A 27,523-nucleotide genomic window follows, 5' to 3' on the forward strand; every position below is an offset into this window, starting at 1 on the left:
AACGAGTGTGTTCTTGGGGTCCTAGTGGACAACCATTTAAATAGGAGCCAGCCGTGTGCAGCAGCTGCCAAAAAAGCCAACACAGTTCTAGGCTGCATAAACAGAGGGATAGAATCAAGATCAGGTGAAGTGTTAATACCACTTTATAAGGCCTTGGTAAGGCCACCCTTGGAATACTGCATTCAGTTTTGGTCACCGCGATGTAGAAAAGATGTGGAGACTCTAGAAAGAGTGCAGAGAAGAGCAACAAAGAGGATTAGGTGAATGGAGGTCAAAACATATGGAACCTCGATCTACCTTCAGCATAAATGAGTGTTTTTCAAACTTGGGAATTGTGGCTTTCAGCTCACAAAATGCCTCAAGCAGTCAAGCTGGCTGGGAAATTCTGGGAGTTGAAGTCCACATATCTTAAAGGTGTCAAAGTGAAGAAAAAAAGGGATAGATAGATGATGGATGGATGCTAGATAGGAGGGAGGGAAAGGGAGGGATTATAGATAGATGATGATGATAGATAGATAGATAGCAATAGCAATCTGTTATCTATCTATCTATCTATCTATCTATCTATCTATCTATCTATCTATCTATCATCTATCCATCCATCCATCTATCTATGTAATCTATCACAATAGCACTTGGAATTATATACCGCTTCATAGTGCTTTTACAGTTCTTTCTAAGCAGTTTATAAAGTTAGCATATTTGCCCCGAACAATCTGGGTCCTCGGAAGGATGGAAGGCTGAATCAACCTTGAATAGATAGATAGGTAGGTAGGTAGGTAGGTAGGTAGGTAGGTAGGTAGGTAGGTAGGTAGGTAGGTAGATAGATAGATAGATAGATAGATAGATAGATAGATAGATAGATAGATAGATAGATAGATAGATAGATAGATAGATAGATAAGAGCCATGGTGGCGTAGTAATTAGAATGCAGTATTGCAGGCTAATTCTGCTGATTGCCAATTGCTGGCAGTGTGGCAGTTCAATTCTCATCAGCTCAAGGTTGACTCAGCCTTCCATTCTTCCAAGGTTCATAGAATAAGGACCCAGATTGTTGGGGGGGAAACGTTGACTCTGTAAACTGCTTAGAGAGGGCTGTAAAGCACTGGGAAGCGATACATAACTCCAAGTGCTTTTGCGATAGATAAGAGATAGATAGATAGATAGATAGATAGATAGATAGATAGATAGATAGATAGATAGATAGATAGATAGACAGACAGACAGACAGACAGACAAGACATTTTTCATTGTCATCATGCTAGCAAAGCTTTATCCATCAGTTTTTTAGCCTAGAGTTTCATACTGCAGGGTCCCATCCACGATTCCTTGTTTGTCAGTTTGCAACTGTTATGTATATGGTAGTTGGCCACGAGAAGGACACTATTCAGGAGCCCTTCTGATGCACCCAGCTTTTCCTCAAGTCTTTATCGATTCTGCTTGGTGGATAAATGCACGGTCATGCCCCGCTGAGCCAGCGCACAGAAAATTATCTGAAATACTCTGATTGTTCGCCAACCACGGAGTAGCTCGATCGGACTCTGAAAACTCGCTTTTGTTCCCACGAGCAAGTGTGCTATAAAAATCCATGCTGGTTTGCTCCAGTAATCTATTTTGTAATTTCAAGTGTCCCCAGGACTTTTACACCTGCAGAGCCTTATCTAATAAAAAGATTGATTAAGAAAGGGAGACATATTATTAACTGATAGAATTCATTTCTGTAAGATGCTGCGGAGGGAAATGGAAGGAGACTTTTAAAAAGATCCAAGGCATTTATTGGTTGCCAAAAGTTTCATCTCTTTCACCAGCTAATTGATTTGAAAAATAGTAATATTTATGTTTGATATTGATTTAATTTCTATTCATTTATATTTTTTTGCAACAGGATTTTTTTTATTACAGTATCCCATCATAAGGTAAAGGTTCCCCTCGCACATATGTGCTAGTCGTTCCCGACTCTAGCGGGTGGTGTTCATCTCCGTTTCAAAGCCAAAGAGCCAGCGCTGGCTGAAGACGTCTCCATGGTCATGTTGCCGGCAGGACTAAACACCCAAGGTGCATGAAACACTGTTTGCTTCCCACCAAAGGTGGCTCCTATTTTTCTTCTTGCATTTTTACGTGCTTTCGAACTCCTAGGTTGGGAGAAGATGGGACAAGTAACGGGAGCTCACTCCGTTATGTGGCGCTAGGGATTTGAACCGCTGAACTGCTGACCTTTTTGATCAATCAGCTGTCTTAGCCAGTGAGCCACCGTGTCCCTTCATATGTCCCTATATAAGCAGAAAGGGAAATGCATGGGTGTACAGTTAATTAAATGTTTTTTTTAAAAAAATCAGCAGATCAGCTAAGCTAACCTAAGTTTCCACATATTAGTACAATATATGCAGAAATTTAAAAAAAAAACTACGTTTGGAGACAGAACAGATTTAACATCCTTTAAGCCTGCAAACTGGTTTTATGTTCCTAATCTCGCTTGTGTCCCTGGCAGCCTTAACACAAACCCATTATTTTAAAAGATTGTATGAGCATCAGATAAAGCAATCACGGGTTTGGCCATGGCAAGTAAATGTGAACAAAGCAATTGTGATTTGTTGCTCAAGATGAATCCAGCCCTTCGTTTCTGTAAGATGCCGCGGAGGGAAATGGAAAGGGACTTTTAAAAGCCAAGAACCTTGGCAACTTTAAGACTTGTGGACTTCAATTCCCAGCATTCCTTAGCCAGCCATGCATCAACATGCTGACTGGGGGGAATTCTGGAAGTCCATACGTCTCAAAAGAAACCAGGTGGACCAAAACTGCTCTAGAGTTTTAGCTTCATTGAGTTTACAAAGGAGTTTCTCCCTGAACAACCTGTCATATTTTTTTTCGATTTTTTATTGTATTTCTATGCCGCCCTATTCCCAAAGGGACTCAGGGCGGCTCACAAACCAAGTCCGGGGGGGGGGGGGGGACAGAGAAAGACAACGGACAACACAACACCACAATTTTTAAAAACAGTCAACAGCCACACCATTCGAGCGGGGACAGGAACTCATCAGCCCCAGGCCTGTCGGAACAGCCAGTTTTTTAAGGCTTTGCGGAAAGCCTGGAGGGTGGTGAGGGTCCGAATCTTCACGGGGAGCTCGTTCCAGAGGGCCGGAGCAGCCACAGAGAAGGCCCTCCTCCGGGTGGTGGCCAATCGGCATTGGCCAGTGGATGGGATTCGGAGGAGGCCTAATCTGTGGGATCTAATCGGTCTGTTGGAGGTAATTGGCAGCAGGCGGTCTCTCAAGTACCCAGGTCCAATACCATGAAGGGCTTTATAAGTGACGACTAGCACCTTGAAGCGTATTTGTGGTTCCATTTGAATCATTTCTGAATCAATCCATAGTCGAAAAGAGAAACTGCATTCAGACATGCCCTGATCTTACTAGGCGCAGGGAGACGCAGCTTTAAAGAGTGCTCAGCTCATCCCTAAAAGCCCTTACCGCTTTTAGGGATGAGCTGAGACATGCTTACCTCGGAGCGACCGAGATAATATTTCAATATTTTAAAAAGTTGACAATCAACAAAGGCCGTGTTCTTAGGAGTACATCTCTCCACGCTTAGAGAAGTTTTTCTAAGACAAGCAGACCCCAAATTAAATCTACTTTCACAGATGGGGTCCTTGGGGCTCTCTGAGTTTGCTTGTTTTCTTGGAGACGTTTCATTACCAAACTGAGGAACATCGTCAGTGCACTGATGATGTTAACTAGCTGGGTAACGAAAAGTCTGGGGGGAAAAAGCACCAAGTTCAGAGAGAACCAAGAACCTCTGAGCTCAACTCTAAGCTACAAACATTATCCTCTATGGGTAGTTTCATAGGTGTTCAAGGGGTGAAGAATGGGGCCAAGAACCTGTAACTTAAATATTGTGTCTGTTCTGACCTAGGCTTCACCAAATCACGAGGCAGACCCCAACAAAACACCTTTTTATTAAGCTCATGTGAATTCTTCTCATTCACATCCAGCAAAGTCCCGGCAAACAGTCTTTCAAGGGTGAATTTACAACCACAGACCTTATCAGGCTTGGAGAGCTGCCAAGCCGATATCTTCCAAACGCAATAAAATATTTGGCAAGGAGTCCCTGAGAGTCACGAACGAATCTTCACACTAATTAAGCAAACTAATGGTCTCCTGCAAACTCCACTCCCCTTTCGCTCCTCTTTTATTCCCTCTGGGAGGGGCCATTCACCGTCCAACTCTGGCCTTACTCCCAAGTCGACTCTTGTTCCTTATCTGTTCCCTTCGTCTGGCAGCTCTGCGCATGCGCACATCGGTAACAGGCTCCAGCTGTTCTTCTGCCCCCTGATCTCCGACTCCGATAACTGTCGGATGGCCCTGGCCCCATCTCTGCCTCCAACACAGAGCCCTCATCAGAGCCTTCCCCAGACTCCAGGACTGGCCCATCTTCCTCCCCAACCTCCTCACTGTCCGAATCTGCCACCAGTTCCGCTGGCGGGCCACAACAGTGTTCATGTCTTGAGGCAAGCACATAAAGGCAGAGGTTGTATCATGCTGTCATGGAGTTCCTGTCCTTATTTTATCACAATCTTGGTTGTGGATACGCACGCTTCTCGTTACAGAAGCAGGTAGGTCTCATAACCTTCTCTGCCTCTTGATCTAAACCAGGGGTGGGTTTCAACCGGTTCGCGGCGGTCCCTGAGAACCGATTGGTCACTGAACCCGGAAGTAAGTAACTTCCGGGAACGGCGAAGGGCGCGCCCGCCCGCCCACGGTCCTTACCCGGTTTTGACGAGTTCTGCACTTCCACGCATGCGCAGGATGCATACAGCGCCTGCGCGATCGTCCAGGAGCAGCTGGAGCATCGCGCAGACGCTAGTACGCATGAGTGCACCGCATGCGTGCACGAGGACGCTGCCGTCCCCGTTCCAACCGAACCGGTTGGAACGGGGCGAGAAACCCACCTCTGATCTAAACCCACTGCTGTCCCAGGATACATAGGAAATGCCAAAGAGAAACATGGCTAGGACTAAAAACAAAATTATACAAATTAAAAGAGCCCCTATCATATGATGCAATGAGGAACTTGCTTGCAGTGGGTGGTGGTGGTGGGGATCATAACCAAATTATCGTTTAAAATTCAACAGGGAGAGAAGAAAGATGTGGGACTGAAAATAGTCGTTCCTGTTTCAAGTGCTACGAATCTCCTTATGAATAACACTTTTATTAAGGTAAAGGTTCCCCTTGCATAGATGTGCTACTCGTTCCCGACTCTAGAGTGCGGTGCTCATCTCCATTTCAAAGCCGAAGAGCCAGCGCTGTCCGAAGACGTCTCCGTGGTCATGTGGCCGGCATGGCTCAACGCCGAAGGCGCATAGAACGCTGTTACCTTCCCACCAAAGGTGGTTCTTATTTTTCTACTTGCATTTTTTTACATGCTTTCGAACTGCTATGTTGGCAGAAGCTGGGACAAGTAACGGGAGCTCACTCTGCTACGCGTCGCTAGGGATTCGAACCACCGAACAAGCTCAGCGTCTTAGCCACTGAGCAACCGTGTCCCTTTTAAATTTTTATTAGAAATTTTCAAACAGAAAGTGGGAAGATCATCCATCACAGATGGCCTAATGCTGCTGGCTGGGGAATTCTGGGAGCTGAAGTTCACGCATCTTCAAGGGCCAACGTTTGTGTGACATCTGGCCTAGTGCATCCTACCCAGAGCCGGAAGTTGGATCAGAAGACATCTAAGGTCCCTTCCAACTCCAGAATTCGAGAAGAAAAACAAGAACTCCAAGAAGAAACCACCACGGCTGAAAAAAAGATCTCTCTGACAAATTGAAAGAGGAAAAAGGACAAGTACAAAAAATGGACACATAACTAAGGCAAGGATATCAGCAGATCAGGAAAGCAAAGGCTCAGAATGAATGAAGACTTGCAACAAAAGCCAAAGATAATTTTAAAAAGTGTCTTCCAACATATAAACAACAAGGAAAAAAAATATATCAAGGAAACGGTTGGTCCGCTGAAGACGGCAAGGAGGTAGCAGGCAACAAAGAGAAAGCAGAGCTGCTTAACTCAATCTTTGCATCGGCCTTGGCGCAGAAAGAAACCATATCCCAACCTACCAGAAACATAACAGTAACAACCCAACCGAGGAGCACCGAGGCTGGTCCCATCTTACCTTGGCACTGCGTCTCCTTCATGGCTGGCTCGTATCCAGGCCCGCAGGTACACGCTCCCACCGGTACCATCCATTCCCCATCTCCGTTACAGTAGAGTTTTAAGGGCACCGATACTTCCACCGCGTTGGGAATGCAGGTTCCCGGAGCGATCACCAAGGAGGTCGGCTCTGCCCCGGTCAAGGTTTCCGGGAAGTTGGCAAAACCCGCAATGGTGCTGGAACATTTCTTGTAGAAGGCCCGGACGGAGATGAGGGACATGCAGGCCCCCAGATCCTGGAAGGCAAGATAGAAGCCGTTTTTGGAAAGGGGCCCAAAGCTGCGCACTTTGGTGTTCATCCGGCCAGACTCCAGCTTCGAGAAGCTCTCGTCGGGAGCGATTGTATCCACTTTGATGTAAGGGTTCTCCATCCAGAACGGGCTAGAGGCAGAGGCCGTGTCACTATCCGATTCGTAATAAAAAAGGTTGAAGGTCTCTTTGCAAGATCCGGGGATGTTCGGGATGCTGTTACAGTCCCTGACGGTGAACTTCAGCTCGACGTAAACCCGCTGGACGTCGTGGCGCTGAATAAACTGGGTGCGCAGCCAGTTGTTCTGGTTCGCGTCTCGAACGTTGCACACTTGATACGTCCGGATGGGGTTCATGGCCTCGTCGTAACCGCTGACTTCTTCCCACTGTACGAAATGCGGGGGGGAAAATGGCATTGGGGGGGTTAACAACCCAAAACAGGACAGTCTCGAGAAAAAGGGTTGAGGGAAGTGGTGAAATTTGGGTTTTTTTAACTACCGGTTCTGTGGGCGTGGCTTGGTGGGCATGGCAGGGGAAACGCAAAATCTCCTTTCCCACCCCACTCTGGGGCCAGCCGGAGGTGGTATTTCCTGGTTCTGCGAACTACTCAAAATTTCCGCTACCGGTTCTCCAGAACCTGTCACAACCTGCTGAATTTCACCCCTGATTGAGGGTGGGTTATTGCCAGCTGCCTGCAATTTGGCATTTTAAATACCACTAGCCTCCAGGTGGACTCAGCCTTCTCTTCTCCTTGAGTGCAGAGAAGAGCAACCAAGATGATTAGGGGACTGGAGGCTAAAACATATGAAGGAGGGTTGTAGGAACTGGGAATATTTAATTTAATGAAAAGAAGGACCAGGGGAGACATGATAGCAGTCTTCCAATATCTCAGGGGTTGCCACAAAGAAGAGGGAGTCAAGCTATTCTCCAAAGCACCTGAAGGTAGGACAAGAAACAATAGGTGGAAATTAATCAAGAAGAGAAGCAACTTAGAACTAAGGAGAAATTTCTGACAGAACGATTAATCAGTGGAACAACTTGCCTCCAGAAGTTGTCCAACACTAGAAGTTTTTAAGAAGATATTGGATAACCATTTGTCTGAAGTGGTGTGGGTTTTCCTGCCTAAGCAGGGGGTTGGGCGAGAAGACCTCCAAGGTGCCTTCCAACTCTGTTATTCCTATTCTATTCCATCTTTCCAAGATGGGTCAAATGAGGACCCAGATTGTTGGTGACTCTGTAAACTGCTTAGAGAGGGCTGTAAAAGCAGTGTGAAGCGGTACATAAGTCTAAGTGCTATTGCTATTAGGGAAGGGCCATCTTTAGGAATGCTGTTGAGTTCCTTTTCAAACTATTTTGAAAGAGTGTTTTATTTTTAAAATTGTTTTTAAAATCATTAGGGAGAAAGGGAATGAAGAAAGCCCGTAGATAATTTACAGGTAGTGTTTGACTTAAAATCATTCATTTAGTGGCTGTTCAAAGTTACAATGGCATTGGGAAAAAATGACTTATGGCCATTTTTTCACACATTCCATGGGAACATCTCCATGTCACGGGATCAAAATCCCGACACTTGGACAACTGACTCACATTTATGACGGTTGCAGTGTCCCGGGATTATGTGGTCCCCTTTTGCGACTTTCTGACATGCAAAGTCAATGGGGAAGCCAGATTGACTTAACAACCACGCTACTAACTTATAAACAATGGCAGTGATTCACTTAACAGCCAGGGCAAGAAAGGTCATAAAATGGGGCAACATTCACTCAATGACTGTCTTGCTCAGCAATGGGGATTTTGGACTCAAATGGTGATTGTCTGTCGACAGCTACGACTGTAATAGAGATACGTATAGCCTCAAAGAGAGAAAAAGACTTAAAAGTGCTTTAAAAATGGAATAAAAAACACAATTTTCTAGTACACATATAAAACTATCATTCTTTTTTTTTAAAAAATGTGCTGTATTTTGTATAAGAGAGTTCCATATTTCATTAGACCTGTCTATTTAAAAGTCGACGTCTACAGGCAAATCCGCTTATAAGTGGCATGTCAGGTCTCTGGTCTGCTGAGTGAATGGAGACAGACATTTATTTTTCCATTCCAAATGAAAAAATATTTTGAAATTTTTAGGTGTGATGATGGATGAAATAATTTGCTATTATGCGGGCAAATCCTTCAACCTACATAGATTAGATAGCCTGGGAAACTTTGCACTGTTTCCTCTTCCTTTGCGTAATTCGTTCTCTACCTGTTATTGTTTATTCTGAAGAGATTATAATTTGGGGTTGCCCTGGTATTTATTGATAGGGGGGAAATGTCTGGACCAAATGTAATTCCTAATGTTGGATTTTCCCCCTTACCAGAGGGAGACCCCTTGTGGAGTACTGTGAAGCCATTACTCCACTGCTCTGTACAATAGAAGCTATTTTACAATAGTACAGTAGAAGCCATTTTAAGGCACAACAGGCTATATCTTAACAGAACACCCCTCTGGGTTTTTTTTAGAGGTGTCTTACCCCCACAGTATTTGTTTGCAGAGAATAAGTTATCTGTGTACCAAGCTTGGTTGAAATTACTTGGGGCGTTCCAGAGTTATGCTGGAACACACACACAAACACACAGACACAAATATAAATATATAATATAGATAGATAGTAAAGGTAAAGGTTTCCCTCACACATGTGCTAGTCGTTCCCAACTCTAGGGCACAGTGCTCATCTCCTTTTCAAAGCCGAAGAGCCAGCTCTGTCCGAAGATGTCTCCGGGGTCATGTGGATGGCATGACTAAATGCCGAAGGCACGCAGAGTGCTATTACCTTCTCACCAAAGGTGGTTCCTATTTTTCTACTTGCATTTTTACAGGCTTTCGAACTGCTAGTGTGGCAGAAGCTGGGACAAGTAGCGGGAGATCCATTATGCGGCGCTAGAGATTCGAACCGCCGAACTGATCTCCTGACTTCCTTGTTTGGGAATGAGATACGATGGGAAAAAAACAGTGAAGCCCCTTGCATTTTGAAGTGTGGCCACCTACTCGAGGGAAAATCTGAAAAACTGTTTGCAAGCAAAGGTGCGGAACGAACAGGCGTGGGGAGAAATATCCGTTCCAGAAGCTAATGCTTCTAAATGCAAAATCTTTTCTTGCGGGCTGGGAAGTCAATAAAGGTGTTAATGAATAACACGATCCAATAATATTAAATAAACAAACGGGACTGAGAATGCTTAGTGCCCACGGGGCAATGTTCGCTTCTCAGCAACCAAGGATCAAGAGGCTGCTTCGGAACACATTAACATGTAAATGTTCTAACACACGGGTGATAGATGCTTGGGCTGGGGCTTGTATCCTAAATTAGGTTTTCACGTAATTTGTAACAGAATAAATTAAGAATAACAGAAGAACAACTAAGAATAGCAGAGTTGGAAGGGACTTTGGAGGTCTTCTAATCCAACCCTCTGCTTAAGCAGGGAAACCTGATATCATTCCAGACAAATGGCGGTCCAATCTTTGTTGGGAGAATTTTGGGACGGTATTTGGAATGTGGAATTGCGGACATCCCCCCCCCCCCAAAAAAAAAAGGATTCTCCAACAGTGGAAGTTTTTAAGAAGTGATTGAACAACCATTTGTCTGAAATTTGGAACGAACTCCCCGCGGAGATTCGGACCCTCACCTCTCTCCAGGCCTTCCGGAAAGCCGTCAAAACCTGGCTGTGCCTGCAGGCCTGGGGTTGATGAGTTCCCCTCCCCTCTCGACTGTATGGCTGTATGACTCTTGTGTATTAATTACGTGTATTATGTTTGTGTCCCCTTTCCCCTTTCTGAGTTGTTCGCCGGCCTGAGTCCCTCCCGGAGAAGGGCGGCATACAAATAAACTAAATCTCAAATCTCAAATCTCAAATGGTGTAGGGTTTCTTGCCTGAGGAGGGGGTTGGACTAGAAGACCTCCAAGGTCCCTTCCAATTCTTCTATTCTATTCTATTCTACTCTACTCTATTCCTACCCCTATCCCTATCCCATTCCGCTCACCATCCCTGTCATTTAGATACTAAGATGTCCTGTTCCTTGATCACAGCACAGTACGTAGGAGATCAACACTGATAAAAGTTACTTCGTTTGGCTAATGAAACATCAGCAAGAAAACAGCCAAGCTCAGAGACAGTGGAAGAATTGTTGCTTTCAGATTTGGAAGATTCTGCTAATGTAAAAGAATATACAGAGTTGGAAGGGACTTTAGAGGTCTTCTAGTCCAACCTGCTGCTTAAGCAGGAAGCCCTTATATGCCATTTCAAACAAAAGCTTTACAATAAAGTAACAATGAGCTTATCCGGTTGCGTTTCATGTCAAAAGTCTACTTGGTAAAGCTGACATTCCTATTTTCATAATTGACAATAACATTGCTGCATGGCAGGTTGGGCCGAGAGAGAGGAACTGGCCTTAAAGTCACCCAGCCAGATTCTGGGCCTAAGGCAGGGCTAAAAACTAAAGGATTCTTGGTCTCTAGCCCAATGACTTTAACCACTACACCAAACTAGTTCTCAACGCTAACACTAATCCTGTGCCTCTCTGTTCTTCATTAAAGGCCAAGGTAATTACGTTGGATGAATGCAGTCACAGAGTCTCATTTCCATATGCATAAGGCAGCCAATATGCCCCACGTGGAATGGCCTTTAAATAAATAAAAGCCCTCCAAATTGCAGAATTGATTGCACATAAGCTGTTTCTGAGGTTGGCTTCCCCATCCACAATGTAGTTTTTCAGCCATTAAAGGTAAAGGTTCCCCTCACGCATACTGTACGTGCTAGTCGTTCCCGACTCTAGGGGGCGGGGTGCTCATCTCCATTTCAAAGCCAAAGAGCCAGCGCTGTCCGAAGACGTCTCCGTGGTCATGTGGCTGGCATGACTAAACACTGAAGGTGCACGGAGCGCTGTTCCCTTCCCACCTAAAGTGGTCCCTATTTTTCTACTTGCATTTTTAACGTGCCTTTGGACTGCTAGGTTGGCAGAAGCTGGGACAAGTCATGGGAGCTCACTCCGTTAGGCGGCGCTAGGGATTCGAACCGCCCAACTGCCGACCTTTCTGATCGACAAGCTCAGCGTCCTAGACGCTGAGCCACCGCGTCCCTACCGATGATAGAGTTACACAATTGTTATTGGTTCGAAGATGGCAAGCCTCCCAGGTAGATTTTCCTCAGTGTCATGTTGGGCTGGAAAGAGGCTTCGAAGCAGGAGGTGAAGCCAGACAGATGGAGAAAATGCAAGAAAGAGAAAGAGGAGAGCAGAAAGGAAAGACAAGTCATTTTCCCATTTAGGTGAAGTTCAGCATCCTTTTCCAATCTCCCTTCTCAGAGAATAGCACATCTTACCCCGGTTTCCGGGTGAGCTGTCCACGCCAATTCGGACGTCACCCACTTGGTGTCCATCAACGTTTCTGGAAAGGGGAAAGAAAGAAACCACAATCAGTATTCCTAGAACCAAAACACTATGGATGGTCTAAAATGGTGGCGGAGGAGGACGGGAACGTTGCAATCCACCCGATTTGGAGGGGATAGGTAGTCCTCGACTTACGACCACAACGGAGTCCACAACTTCCATCGCTAAGCAAGCAGAAGTGAGTCTTGCCACCATTTTACGACTGTTCTTGCCACAGTTGTTAAGTGAGACCCTGCAGTTGTGAAGTTGTTGAGTGAATGTCGCTTTCTCATTGTCTTTGCTTGTCAGAAGGGGTCGCAAAAGGGAAACACGTGACCCCGGGACACTGCAACTGTCATAAATACAAGCCAGTTGCCAAGCGTCTGAATTTTTATCCCATGATCATAGGGCAGTGGTTCTCAACCTTCCCCATGCCGCGACCCTTTAATACAGTTCCTCATGTAGTGGTGACCCCCAACCATAAAATTATTTTCACTGCTGCTTCATAACTGTAATTTTGCAATTTTCTGATGGTCTTCGGCGACCCCTGTGAAAGGGTCGTTCGACCCCCCCCCAAAGGGGTCGCGACCCACAGGTTGAGAACCACTGTCAAAGGGGACGCTGCAAAGGTTGTAGCTGTGAAAAACGGTCGCAAGTCACATTTTTCAGTGACATTGGAATGTCAAACGGTCACTAAATGAACTGTTGTAAATTGAGGACTAGCTCTACTTCATTCAATTCTGCCAGGAAACAAAGAAAGCAAAAAAAAAAAGAGTTATGTGGGATGTCCACAGCGGTCAAATAAATAAATCTATCTATCTATCATCTATCTATCTATCTATCTATCATCTATCTATCTATCTATTATCTATCTATCTATCTATCTATCTATCTATCTATCTATCTATCTATCTATCTATCTATCTATCTATCTATCTATCTATCTATCGCTGTATGTGTATGTGTGTGTGTTCCAGCAGAACTCTGGAAAGCCTTGAGCAATTTCAACCAAACTTGGTACACAGATGACTTTCTCTCTGGAAACAAATACTGTGGGGGTAAGACACTCCAACACCCCTTGGTATGTGTGTGTTCTGTTAAGATACAGCCTGTTGTGCCTTCAAAAGGCTTCTACTGTACTGCCGTAAAATGGCTTCTATTGTCAGTGCAGTGGAGTTGCCATGGTAACGGCTTCACAGTACCCCACAAGGGGGCTACCTCTGGTAAGGGGGAAAATCCAACATTAGAAATTATGTTTGGTCCGGACATTTCCCCGCCTATAAATGAATACTCAGACAACGTCGGGTTATCAGCCAGTAAATAAATGACAAGGACTTGCTGCAACGGTGTGAAAAATGGTCAAAACCCCCTTTTCTCAGTGCCGTTGTAAACTCTGAACGGTCACTAACGGTTGCAAATCCAGGGTTACCTGTATCGACCTCCTGGCCCCCTCTCAATGTTCTTCCCTGCTTAGCCAAAACATCCAGAAAAGTCCCCCTACTTCCCTCTCCTCTCCTCCTCCCACACTTGGGGTGTGTGGGTGTGTACTCCGGTCGGACACGGCCCCGTTCCCACGACTAGGGTGGTGCAGCCGGTTTATCCGGCAAGGAAGATCAGGCTGTGCTTCTGCCTTTCCACTTTTAATTTTTTTTTTTTTTTAATTTTTTGGCACTCTTCCCTCGGATGTGTTTTGAATAAGGGGAGAGGAGAAGAATTTGACCGTCTGGCCAACATTCCGACAGTTTGATGATGAGTTGCCAAACCTCCTTGTCAACATTCCCCAAAGAGACTCCGTTCCAACCCCAGATTGGGGTGAAGGGAGGAAGGGTGGACCAGGACTCTTTGGGAACACACTAAATCACCCAGATGGGAAGCTGCTGAGATCAGAGTTAACTGCTTGGCAGCTTGCTAGAGTCTGCCAGCCGAGAAAGAGTGGAGAATAGGGCCCGAGAGGTATGGCATGTGACACGGATGGGAGAAGGATAACAGAGTAACAAGAATTGGAAGGGACCTTGGAGGTCTTCTAGTCTAACCCCTATACTTTTTTTTTTTTTTAGACTAATGGCCGTCCAATCTCTTCTTGCAAACCTCCAGTGTTGAAGCACCCAGCACTGAAGGTTTTGGCCAAAACATAGGAAGAACGGTTGCAGGAACTGGGTATGTCTAGTTTAATGAAAAGAAGGACTAGGGGAGACATGATAGCAGTCTTCCAATATTTGAAGGGCTGCCACAGAGAGGAGGGGATCAAGCTGTTCTCCAAAGCAACTGAGGGCAGAACAAGAAGCAATGGGTGGAAACTAATCAAGGAGAGAAGCAACTTAGAACTAAGGAGAAATTTCCTGACAGTGAGAACAATGAATCAGTGGAACAACTTGCCACTAGAAGTTGTGAATGCTCCAACAATGGAAGTTTTTAAGAGGATGTTGGAGAACCATTTGCCTGAAGTGGTGTAGGGTTTCCTGCCTAAGCAGGGGGTTGGACTAGAAGACCTCAAAGGTCCCTTCCAACTCTTGTTATTCTATTCTATTCTAGCACCCACAACTTCTGGAGGCGAGTCGTTTTACGGATTAGTTGTTCTCACCGTCAGGAAATTTCTCCTCAGTTCTAGGTTGGATTGAGGGGAGTCCTGTTGCAGAAGCCACAAAAGGGACGCCAAAGTTAAAAAAAAAAAAAAAAGGCAGGTTAAAGCAGGTTTTCCAAACTGACGCACGGACTTCAACTCCCAGGATTCCACAGCCAGCCATGTTGGCTGTGGAATTCTGGGAGTTGAAGTCCGCACGTCTTAAAAAGTCACCAAGGTTGGGAAAACCTGGTTTAAAGAGAGACTTCGGGGTGGGGGTCAACCGATAACAGACGTGGTGCTCTATTTCAGTGTTTCTCAACCTTGTCAACTTGAAGATGTCTGGACTTCAACTCCCAGAATTCCCCAGCCAGCATTCGCTGGCTGGGGAATTCTGGGAGTTGAAGTCCGGACATCTTCAAGTTGCCAAGGTTGAGACACACTGCTCTATTTTGCCCTCCGGCATTCAAAAAATATTTTTTTAAAAAATCCCACTCAAGAAGACCGGAGCTTCCTAATCCCATTGCAGCAGGCCTAAGACACACAAAAATGTACAGGCCCGAGGCCAAACATGGCCTTGGAGAGTTGTGCCTGAAGGACACCCTCCTAAAAAACAAGAAAAAGGCAATGACCCCGAACAAGACTGCATTGAAATGCAACTAGCTTGATCCTCTTTCTGCATGGAATAATTTGCTCAGCGAGGTGGCACCACTTCGGGCCTCTGTGTGTGAAAAGCTAATTAGGGTCAGATCTGGTTAGCTCTTGAAGGGAAGGCCGGAAGAAAATATGGATTCGATTGGAGAATATATATTTTTTTAGAAAAAAAAACAACCCTTGGAAGACAGCAGTGCCAAAGCATTTGTTATTTTGCTGAGGAAATTAAGTGGATATCCCATGAGACGGCCAACTGAGGTCATTGAGCGGGAGATGGGACTCCAAAAAGAGACAGAATTTCCCCAAAAGTTAGGAATTAGGAAAAGCAGGTTCCTTTAAACCAAGGAAAAGCAGCTAAACTCTTTTTTTGGTTTAAAGAGAGCTAATTCGGAAAGGTAAGCTTGGGTGCTACCTCTATAAGTAGGCCTTGACTTAGAATAGAATAACAAGAGTTGGAAGGGACCTTGGAGGTCTTCTAGTCCAACCCCCTGCTTAGGCAGGAAACTCTACACCACTTCAGGCAAATGGTTATCCAGCATCTTCTTAAAGACTTCCAGTGTTGGGGCATTCACAACTTCTGGAGGCAAGTTGTTCTACTGGTTAATTGTTCTCACTGTCAGGAAATTTCTCCTCAGTTCTAAGTTGCTTCTCTCCTTGATTAGTTTCCACCCATTGCTTCTTGTTCTACCCTCAGGTGCCTTGGAGAATAGCTTGACTCCCTCTTCTTTGTGGCAGCCCCTGAGATATCGGAACACCGCTATCATGTCTCCCCTAATCCTTCTTTTCATTAAACTAGACATACCCAGTTCCTGCAACCGTTCTTCATATGTTTTATCCTCCAGTCCCCATATAATCTTTTTTGATCTTCTCTGCACTCTTTCTAGAGTCCCTGCATCTTTTCTACAGTGTGGTGACCAAAACTGAATGCCGTATTCCAAGCGTGGCCTTACAACAGTTCATTTAGTGACCGTTCAAAGCTACAACGATACTGAAAAAAGTGACTTATGACCATTTCCCACACTTATGACCGTTGCAGCATCCCTATGGTCCCACGATTTAGATGTGGATGCGTGACAACCGGTTCATATTTATGACGGCTGCAGTGTCCCTGCCTGCAATCCCCTTTTGCGAGCTTCTGAGAAGCAAAAGTCAAAGGGGAAGCCAGGTTCACCTGTCACTCATTTAACAACTTCCGTGATTCAACGTGGCAAGAAAAGTTGTGAAATGGGGCAAAACTCTTTTAACAAACTTCTCACTCAACAACATAAATTTTGGGTACAATCGTGGGCGTAAATTGAGGACTACCTATATTATAGCCAGATAGCATGGAGATAAATAAATAAAAATATTTGGGTTTCAGCTTCTTTGAAAGCCAAGAAGAGTCAACATAATAAATATTAAAGCCCAAGTTTTCTCAGAGAAGCACCCCTTGATAATTACAAAGCACAAGCCATAATTTGCAGGAAACTCATCCTGAAGCTTAGTTAGCAGAGTGGCGCAGTGGTTAACTGCAGCACTGCAGGCTACTTCAGCTGACTGCAGTTCTGCAGTTCGGCTGTTCAAATCTCACCGGCTCAGGGTTGACTCAGCCTTCCATCCTTCCGAGGTGGGTAAAATGAGGACCCGGATTGTTGTTGGGGGCAATATGCTGACTCTGTAAACCGCTTAGAGAGGGCTGGAAGCCCTATGAAGCGGTATATAAGTCTAACTGCTATTGCTATTGCTATTAATCTAGCCAAGAACATGTCATCCCCACCCAATCCTTCTGCAGAAATATCTTGTAAGTTCTCTTGCAAACACACTTGGGAGTTTGCACGTCTTCTACAACACAGGACTAGTTTTATGGGATCAAGCCAAGGCCGTTTGCTTCTTATGAGTGGCTAACCAGAAGGTTGTGGGGTCTCACAGGGACTCCACTTCTCCCGCTGTTGTCCAACGTGGAGGTAACATGGAGTCTTCAAGACTAATAACCCCCAATTGAGGTGTCCTTGATTCATAGATCCAATTCTTCTACTAGCACTGATGATGTTACCTAGTTTGGGTAATAAGCAATCTGGAGATTTATTAACCATGAATATAATCCCCATTTGGCAATCGGTATTCAATCGTGCCAATAAGGATATTAGCTCGTGAGAACAACTTGTTCTGAATTCCTCGAACTTCTTTTCCAGGGCACAACATACATAGATAACAAGGAAATATAGCCCGAGTTTCACCCAATCCTGGGATGCCTCTTTCATCTTTCGAACAAGACAGAATATCCCTACTAAGCCGCAAAATATTGTGGGTTTTTACTCTGCTTTTTATGTTCTTCTGAAGTGAAGGCTGCTAAAAATCTTTTCCTTCCCTGGAATGACTACAGGAAAGGTTTCTGCCTGCAGAATAGAACATGTTTCGGAGGGAAGGAGACAAATATTGATCTCTTCCCCCCCCCCCAAAAAAAAACCCTCCCAGAGGACAATGCCAAATGCCCAAATTTCATTTTTCTGTTCTGACCTAGGCTTCTCCAAAAAGCACGAGGCAGAGTCCTGGTCCCGACCAAACCCCTGTTATTAAACGAACGTGAATTCCTCTCATTCACATCCAGCAAAGGCCTGGCAAACAGTCTTTCAAAGGATTATTTATGGCCACAGACCTCATCTATCTTGGAAAGCTGCCAGGTAAATATTTCCCAAATGAGGTGCTGTGCAAGGAAAGGCTGGGCACAGAGTCTCTGAGATTCACAGACAGATCTCCACACTCCTGAAACAAATCTAATGACCGAACGAACAAATTGTTACTTGCAAAAGCCCAATCCCCTTTTGCTCCTCTTTTATTTCCCATGGGAGGGGCCAATCACCTTCCACCTATGACTTTACTCCCATGTCTACCCTGATTTCTCAGCTGTTCTTTTCTTCTGGCAGCTCTGCACATGCGCACGCTAGAAACAGGCTCTAGTTGTTCCTCTGCCTCACTGCTGTCTAGCTCTGTAGGCACCTGATCACTGCCAGAGGGCCTCGGCCCCGTCTCTGCCTCCGATACAGAGCCCTCGTCCCAGCCTTCCCCAGCCTCCAGGACTGACCCATGCTTCTCCCCAACTTTCTCACTCTCCGACTCTGCTGCCAGTTCCACTGGTGGGCCACAAGGTTTTTACGTTGGCTGCTTCTTCGCAACTCTGAAAGTTTGCAGACGAGGCACTGTTCAACATCTCAGAAGCATTGGAGGTGTTCAACAAAGCCACAACCCAAGATTGGAGAGACAAGCTTTGGGATGGAATAAACTAAAGGGATGCTGCTCCTATGATTGTGAGGTCCTGGAAAGTCTGGAAACTTTACTGCAGCCCACTTCAGCTGACTGTTATCTGCAGTTCAGTGGTTCTAATCTCACCAGCTCAAGGTTGACTCAGCCTTCCATCCTTCCGAGGTGGGTGAAATGAGGAGCCAGACTGTAGGGGTGATATGCTGACTCTGTAAACCGCTTAGAGAGGGCTGAAAGCCCTATGAAGCGGTATATAAGTCTAACTGCTATTGCTATTACTGCTATTTAAAAAAAAAAAACTTGGGGATGATCAATACCATTGTAGAAAGTTAGCACCCACCCCTCTCCTAGAAGAATGAAATATTCTAGGAAATATTAAAAAGGCAGAATATTTCCCCTAAAAGAGACGTAAAAATCTTAAAAGGAAACAGAAACAAAAGACCCTCCACTCCCTGCTCCTAGCAGATGTTTTGGTGCCAGCTTATCTACAAAGACAAAAGACCTCAGGTCCAGGATAATGGGATTATCCTTCAGGGCAAAACCGTTCAGCCACAATAGGAAATTGCCCTTCATTGCATCACCCAGCAAGACTCAACCAAGCCTGGGATATAGACAGCCTACAAATTTAGCTAAGACTCCCGCCACCTGGGAGTCTGACAGCCAATAGGATACATTTCTTGCACAGGAACAGGAAGCTCAAAGGCAAGGCCAAAGATAGGATATAAATACATATACATATACATACACACACACACACACACACACACACACACATATACATACATACATATGTACGTATACATATCTATATATCCTGCATATGGTCAACTACCCATGCTTGTTGGTTCTGCTTCTTCATTAAACCATCCTCCCAAGCAACCTCCATGTTTTCAGTTTCTTTCTCTCCACCTGAACCCAGCTAGACATTCCTTCCTACACCATCCACAACATATAGAATAGAATAACAGAGTTGGAAGGGACCTTGGAGGTCTTCTAGTCTGCCTACATAGGGAACCCTTCAGACAAATGGTTATCCAACATCTTCTTAAAAACTCCCAGTGTTGGAGCAATCACAACTTCTGGAGGCAAGTTGTTCCACTGGTTAATTGTTCTCAGTGTTAGGAAGTTTCTCCTCAGTTCTAAGTTTCTTCTCTCCTTGATTAGTTTCCACCCATTGCTTCTTGTCCTGCCTTCAGGTGCTTTGGAGAATAGCTTGACTCCCTCTTCTTTGTGGCAACCCCTGAGATATTGGAAGACTGCTATCAGGTCTCCCCTAGTCCTTCTCTTCATTAAGCTAGACATACTCAGTTCCTGCAACCGTTCTTCATATGTTTTAGCCTCCAGCCCCCTAATCCTCTTTTTTGCTGTTCTCTGCACTCTTTCTAGAGTCTCCACATCTTTTCTACATCGTGGTGACCAAAACTTTATCTAAAATTTATCTTTACCTTACCTGGTTCCCACCACAGCTATAAAGAAGGAACCATTCTCTATGAAGAAGGTTGCAGAATAAAGAGGGAGGTATCGTAAGAAAGCACAAGGATGCATCCAAAAAATCCACCATTGTCCACACCAGGTGGAGTAGCCACTAATTGCACATCGCACATCACTGGCCCTTTCCATGCTCAAATCACACTACGCAAATCGATTTGGTGACTTTGGGCCAGTCACTCTCTCTCTCTCTCTCTCTCTCTCTCTCTCTCTCTCTCTCTCTCTCTCTCTCTCTCTCAACCAATCCACCTAGCAGGGTGATTGTGTGGAAAAGTGGAGGAGGATATTCGCCTCTCTGGGTTATTTGTAAAAATAATGGAAGGGCAGGATACAAAGCAGTGAGTCAATCTATATAAAATGTGGATCCGAGTATCAGAGAGAGACACATCTCTGGCCAGGGTTCAGCTCCTGATAGGGAGCAGCCCTGGCTGGCAGGACAGAACTCCAAGGAGCTATTTTGGAGGTTCCCCACCCGCCAGGCATTTTTAATAATGCTTTCTTCTGGTTTATGGGCCTGCTGTTCCTTGAGCTTGGCTCAACATACTCCCATTCCAGCGTGAACAAAGCCAATCCAAGCAACTTCAGGGGCCAAAATCTTCCGAGCAACATCGACCTCCAAACGAGATGAAATTACGGAGACGCCAGGCGAGAAGGAGTTTTCCAGGCTTTTCAGATGCTGCTCTGAAGAACAGAAGGACAGCCATGGAGAAATTTTGCTCTCCTACACTTGGTGAACAGGCGCAGTCTGTGGATTCTCTTATTTTGGAATTATTTTTAAACAACACCTAGAGCGAAGTGCTTTTCACTTATACAATTAATGTACATTTTCCAGTTTAGGGAAGCTTTTTTTGGTGGTGGTGGGGATCCTTGGCTGTCTGAATGCTGTTCAGACTTGCCCTGGCGGACCACGTAATCTATATTTAGTGAATTTCAGTTGCGTTTCGCAGCCTTTAGCTTGAGAGAACGGAAAGATAAATTCATTCCTCTCCCCTGCTCTAAGTATTTTGGGATCTCAACCCCCATCGTTCCCAGCTTCCCCTCCATTCTTCTGAAAATTGCATTCTTATATTTGCAGGCTGGCTGGTAGCAGTCAAAAAGTTCATCAAGATGTGTGAACAAACCACAGTTGTTGGGTTCACACCAGGGGTGGGTTCCTGCCAGTTCTAACCTCTTCTATAGAAGAGGTTCCCCAAATCTACAGTGCCGTTTAGAACCGGTTCCAGAAGTGAATGCTATTTTTGTTATTATTTCCCCCCCCCCCCCGGAGCATTACCCAATACCTGCCAGAAAACTGTCATTTGGGCTGCACATCTGGATATTACACATCATTGCTCCACATATAACTCTACCCGCTAAGATCAGGGAGGGCCCTGCATAGCCAGCTCATGAAAAAGATGCGTCTGTCTAACTCATCGATATAAATATATTTACTCATTCAGTCAATAACCAAATGATCCAAAACTCAGGAGGTGGAAGGAGGCAGTGATAAATTATGACGGTCCACCCTTACTTGGAAATTCTGCATGAATGCATGCAATGAACACAGCAGCAGCTGAGCTGGCCCCGAAAGGGGATTTTAAATCCCCAGCAGGTAGCTAAGTCTAGCTGACTTTGTAGGCCTTGGAAGCTAAGCAGGGTCAGGCCTGGTTAATCCTTGGATGGGTGATTACCAGGAAACCTTGAAGTTCTAAGCCAGACAGGGAAGTTAATATTAAACCATTTCTGCACTGAACGGCAGAAAGGTGTACATAAGCTTAAGTTCTCACTTTTAAATTGCTTAGAGGACTTCTTCGTTTGTCAGGAGAAGCGGTAAAGATGCTGGAAACCCATGCACTTTTATTTTATTTATTTTAATCTTTTGCATCTCGGTTAGCCTGATCAATTTCTAGATAGGGGGAAGCCTTTGTAAAAAAACAAGCAGCATTGTTAAATCCCTGCCTCCAGAAGTTTGCCTCCAGAAGTTGTGAATGCCCCAACACTGGAAGTCTTTAAGAAGATGTTGGATAGCCATTTGTCTGAAACGGTGTAGGGTTTCCTGCCTAGGCAGGGGGTTGGACTAGAAGACCTCCAAGGTCCCTTCCAACTCTGCTATTGTATTGTGTTCTCCTCAACTTACAACCGCAATGCAACCTGCCCATTACGGTCATCAGACGTGATGATTGAAAAGCAAATAATCACATGACTGACTCAATTTTATGACTGTTTTTGCAGGGTTTGTGCATCAAATCACCATGGTCGTTAAGTGAATCCCTGGTTTTAAGGGCACACCATGGTCGTTGAGCGAGACCACTGTTCCTTATGAGACATTTCTGCCGATACTCAAGAGGTAAATGCTGGTGTTTTGTTTTTTTTGACAAAAATGTCAAAAATCACAGCAATTTGATTGCAGGTTGCTGAAAACGGCAGAAAATGCAGATCACATTCTGAGAGCCCAAAATGTAGTCACGTGACTGTGATGGGGAGGTCCTGAAGTACGTGACTTATGACCAGTTTTCACAAGTTACGACCGTTGTAGCATCCCTGCGGTCAGGGGATCAAAATTCGGACTCTTGGCAACTGACTCACATTTATGACCATTGCAGTGTGCTGGAGTCACGCGATCCCCTTTTGCGACCTTCTGACAAGGTAACAACCGTGTTACTAACTTAACGACTGCAGCGATTCACTTAACGACTACAGCGATTCACTTAAGAACTGTGGCAAGGAAAGTCACACAATGGGGCAAAAACACTTAATACACATCTGTATTGTTCCCATTTTTTAAAAAATAGTTTGGGTCTCCAGTTTTCCAAGGACCTTCAGAATATCACTTCTCTCATTTTTTTTTGGAACAAAGTTTTTTTTAAAAATTTGTTGCAAATTTTAAATTCTTTTATAAACAAAAGTGTTGCCTGGGATTTCCCCTTTAACATCTTCTTGTATACATAGTTCATTTTTTACATCATATTTCCAATTCCAATTTCAGCCATGTTATTTCATTTCCATGTCCTCCATCTCAAATTTAATTTCTTCTTAACGCATAAACAGTATCGTCGTTGTGCCCAAAGTTAACCAAATTTATCATTTCATTTCCCTTTTATCACTCCTCTTTAAGGCCATTTCTCCCACCTGAATGCCCAATTTCCAGCTCTGATTTTCTTTTTAACTCTTGAAAGTTTAGAGAGGGGGAAAAAAATCTCCCTGCCCTTCCTTCAGAGCAATTATGCTTTAAAGGGAAAAAAAACACACAGCCCTTACTGAATGTTTTATGTCATGTTTTAGGTTGCAGCTCATGTAATGTTTATGTAAGAAGTTTGTTTTTTACACAGCGCCACCACAAAATTGGCAGGATAAGCTTTACCACTTAGAGACAAGCCGAGAGCCACTGCAGTTTCTTAAAACAAGGCAAACAAATATTTATGTAACCAATTGAGAGTGTCGGTGGAGAAACGGTTTCATTTAAAAAAAAAAAAAAGCTTCCCAAATGTTTTGCCTGGGTGGACTCTGCCTAATGTCCTTTTCTGCAGCCACTCTGACATCGTTCAAAACCAGATAAGTAACATCACTTTGCAAAGTAAGACTCAAACCAACCAGGGTTACGGATTTAACCGATTTTGCAACAAAGCAAAGCAAATTGGATTATGCAATTCAGAATAGAATAGAATAACAGAGTTGGAAGGGACCTTGGAGGTCTTCTAGTCCAACCCCCTGCTTAGGCAGGAAACCCTACACCACTTCAGACAAATGGTTCTCCAACAACTTCTTACAAACTTCCAGTGTTGGAGCATTCACAACTTCTGGAGGCAAACTGTTCCACTGATTAATTGTTCTCACTGTCAGGAAATTTCTCCTTAGTTATAAATTGCTTCTCTCCTTGATTAGTTTCCGCCCATTTCTTCTTGTTCTACCCTCAGGTGCCTTGGAGAATAGTTTGACTCCTTCTTTTTTGTGGCAGCCCCTGAGATATCAGAACACTGCTATCATGTCTCCCCTAATCCTTCATTAAACTAGACATACCCAGTTCCAGCAACTGTTCTTTATATTTTACCCTCCAGTCCCCTAATCCTCTTTGTTGCTCTTCTCTGCACTCTTTCTAGAGTCTCCACATCTTTTCTACATCGTGGTGACCAAAACTGAATGCAGGATTCCAAGTGTGGCCTTACCAAGGCCTTATAAAGTGGTATTAAGACTTCACGTGATCTTGATTCTATCCCTCTGTTTATGCAGCCTAGAACTGTGTTGGCTTTTTTGGCAGCTGCTGCACACAGCTGGCTCCTATTTAAATGGTTGTCCACTAGGACCCCAAGATCCCTCTCAAAGTTACTACTATTAAGCAAGGTATCACATATACTGTATCTGTGCATTTTCTTTTTAAGGTTTAAGGTCAGTGATTTGTGTCTCATTCTGTTTTCATATTATACACGCACACACAAAAGGATTTATTCTTTTTTCCAATCATCAACCTGGGCGCAAAAACCTAACTCTTTTTTTACAGAAAGGAAAAGATTTTGCAAAAAGCATCGGTCTCTAAACCAGTGTATTTCTCAGCCATGGAAGCTTTAAGATCTTTGGGCTTCAACTCCCAGAAACCCCCAGCCATCACAGCACTGGAATGGCTGGGGGATTCTGGGAGTTGAAGTCCAGGCATCTTAAAAGTTACCACGGTTGAGAAAGACTTCTCAGAAACTGATGGATTTCAGCTCAGTCCTCAAGCAGCTCATATTTACCAAAACTTTAGCTCACATTGTTTCTTTATAAAGTAGTGAAACACTCTTGGAGGACATGAAGGATGTAACGTCTAATTTGTTTCGAAGTGCATATCTTTTACGGATACATAAAAAGAACGGACTTTATGGAAAGTATTTATTTTGATTAGTGAACCAATCCATTTTCTGCACAATATGCAGAGCCATAAACTAATCTGATATATTAGGGTTTTCCAACACACTGAGCCACAAAAACCAACCAAGAGTTATACTAATTTGGTTAATCACTTTGCATGAACCTAGTAACAGGGGATTTTGCTTCCTAAGAGGGTCCAGGAGAGAAGTCACAAAAATTGCAAAAGATAACAGATTAACAGAGATGGAAGGGACCTTATAGGTCATCTAGTCCAACTCCAACTCAAGCAGGAGCCCCTACACCAGCGATGGTGAACCTTTTTTGGCTCGTGTGCCAAAAGTGGGGGCAGTGCAGGAATGCCACACCCATAATGCTATTCGCACGACCCCAGTGCGCATGTGCGCACGACCAATGCTCCTCCCCATTTTGGCATGCTTTTTTCGCCCTCCCCAGGCTCCAGAGGCTTTATAGGAGCCTGGGGAGGGCGAAAACAGCCTCCCCTCTGCCGGAGGCCTTTTGGAGGCTTCAGGAGTGTGAAACCAGAAGTTTATGGGCAAACCAGAAGTTTCGTAGGGCCGTTTTTTGTCCTCCGGAGCCTTCAGGGAAGAAGGCCCCTGAAGGCTCCAGAGGGCAAAAAATGGCTTCAAAATAAGGTCGAAGCCAGCTGGCCAGCACACGCATGCCCGGACAAATGGTTCTGCATGCCACCTGTGGCATGCTTGCCATAGGGTCACCATGACGGCCCTACACCATTTCTGACAAATGGCAGTTCAATATCTTCTTGAAAGTCTCAAGTAATGAAGCTCCTACAACTTCCAAGGGCAACTTCTGTCCCATTGGTTGATTGTTCTCACTGTCAGAAAGTTCTTCCTTATTTCTAGGTTGAATCTCTCCTTGGTCAGTTCCCATCCATTATTCCTTGTCTGGCCTTCAGGTGCTTTGGAAAATATCTTGAGCCCCTCCTCTCTGTGGCAGCCCCTCAAATATTGGAAGAATGCTCTCATGTCTCCCCTGGTCCTTCTCTTCCCTAGACTAGCCATGCCCAGTTCCTGCAACCGTTCTTCCTATGTTTTAGTCTCCAGTCTCCTAATCATCCTGGTTGCTCTTCTCTGCACTTTTTCTAGAGTCTCAAATCTTTTTTACAGTGTGGTGACCAAAACTGGATGCAGTACTCCAGGTGTGTTCTTACTAGGGCTTTATAGTGCTGTATTAGTACCTCACTTGATCTTGATTGTATCCCTCTGTTTATGCAATTTAGGATTGCATTGGCTTTTTTTGGCTGCCGCTGCACACTACTAGCTCGTATTTAGATGTATTTTGCATTTCTTATTCAAATGCCATTCAAATGCTTAGACTAACTTATCTGGAACATTTATGTACTGGTAGAAAATAAGAAACCCACAAGTTTCAGTTAAAGATTTGGCTCCCACGCACTCAGTTTTTCGTCTATGGTTCAATATACTGCATTATGCAAATCCAGATAATGGCATAATTAAGGAACCAGGTCAAACTTGTTGTGGGAATCCATCCGTTTGCACCAAAAAGGTATCAACACCTGAAACTAGATCACCCAACCACTCATCATCCTACCCAAAGGAGAACTGGCAATCAGGAATATCTTGTCTGGGAGAGCCTCCGGCTGAACAAGAATTGTAGCATCCGTTAGTAAACTGATTTCAAAGACAGATATCCCTTCCTTTCACACATGCAGAAAAAAAGGATGCTTCCTCAGCCTTTCCAGAGGAAGTGTGATAGAAAAAGGCTCCCATCAATCACCGTCGCTCAACCAGTTTTGTTCAACCACATCAACAACGCCAAGGTACACAATCCAACGGCAACCAGCAAGCTCACAAGCTACACCCTGGTGAAATGAACCCATATGATGGCTAAGCTTGCTCTGCGCACCGAGGCCTTGTCAACAGCCAGCTGCAAATGTGGTTTGGTGGGGAGGTATTTGCTGATCATCCTGGTGTAAGTTGAGTTTTTTTTAATTAGCCATAGCAAAAAAAAAAAACTGAGATGATACAGTCACCCAGCTGACATTTTTCACAGCAGTCTAGACTGGCCCTTAGTAATTGATCCCAACAGGTAGTAAACACGTGAGGAAGAAGGACTCAGCCAAAGTTTCCCTGATTCTTAAATTATTAAGAACTAACTGATAATCCGGCGTTGCCCAGAACCAATCCCCCTTAGCAATAGCAGTAGACTTATATACCGCTTCATAGGCCTTTCAGGCCTCTCTAAGCGGTTTACAGAGAGTCAGCATATTGCCCCCAACAATCTGGGTCCTCATTTTACCCACCTTGGAAGGATGGAAGGCTGAGTCAACCCTGAGCCTGGTGAGATTTGAACCGCTGACCTGCTGATCTAGCAGTAGCCTGCAGTGCTGCATTTAACCACTGCGCCACCTTGGCTCTTACCAGAGGGAACCCCCTTGTTTTTTCTAAGAACCAATCCCCCTTACCAGAGGGAACCCTCTTGTGGAGTACTGTGAAGCCGCTACCATGGCAACTCCACTGTGCTGGCAGTAGAAGCCAATTTAAGGCACAACAGGCTGTATCTTAACAGAACTTGAATCCAAAATGCATGCTATCACTGTCAAAAGTACGTGATTTGACACTATAAATACTATTCATTCCTTTTCATTTCAGCGGCCAGAGTTATACTGGAACACACACACAGACACACCCCGTGGTGTTAGGGGTGTCTTATTCCCCGTGCATGCGCATGTGCCTCCCGCTGGCCACCTGAATTTCGTTTGACTGGCGCGCATGCATGGGGGGGAGGGTGCATGTGGGAGATGCACATGCATGCAGATGTGCGCACATGCCAGTGGTGGGTTGCAGGTGGTACACCCCATTACGTGTGTACCGGTTCCTGCCGGAAGCAGCAGCCACCGTACCGGAACGGTGCTCT

General features: G+C 44.7%; 1 protein-coding gene across 2 annotated transcripts in view; it reads right to left on the reverse strand.

The window, feature by feature from the left end:
- Window positions 1-27,523, reverse strand: part of EPHB3 (EPH receptor B3) — a 155,647-nt gene that overhangs the window by 78,354 nt on the left and 49,770 nt on the right. For both annotated transcript variants that reach the window (XM_087725155.1, XM_087725154.1), the window contains exons 2-3: window positions 11,802-11,866; window positions 6,160-6,832 (exon numbers count right to left, since the gene is read on the reverse strand). In XM_087725155.1, coding sequence (XP_087581281.1) covers window positions 6,160-6,832; window positions 11,802-11,866 — 738 coding nt within the window. The remainder of the gene's footprint in view (window positions 1-6,159; window positions 6,833-11,801; window positions 11,867-27,523) is intronic.

This window comes from Thamnophis sirtalis, unplaced genomic scaffold (assembly GCF_051295495.1).
Source record: "Thamnophis sirtalis isolate CommonGarterSnake01/CBP01778 unplaced genomic scaffold, rThaSir2_p1.2 scaffold_11, whole genome shotgun sequence".
Classification (NCBI taxonomy): Eukaryota; Metazoa; Chordata; class Lepidosauria; order Squamata; family Natricidae; genus Thamnophis; species Thamnophis sirtalis.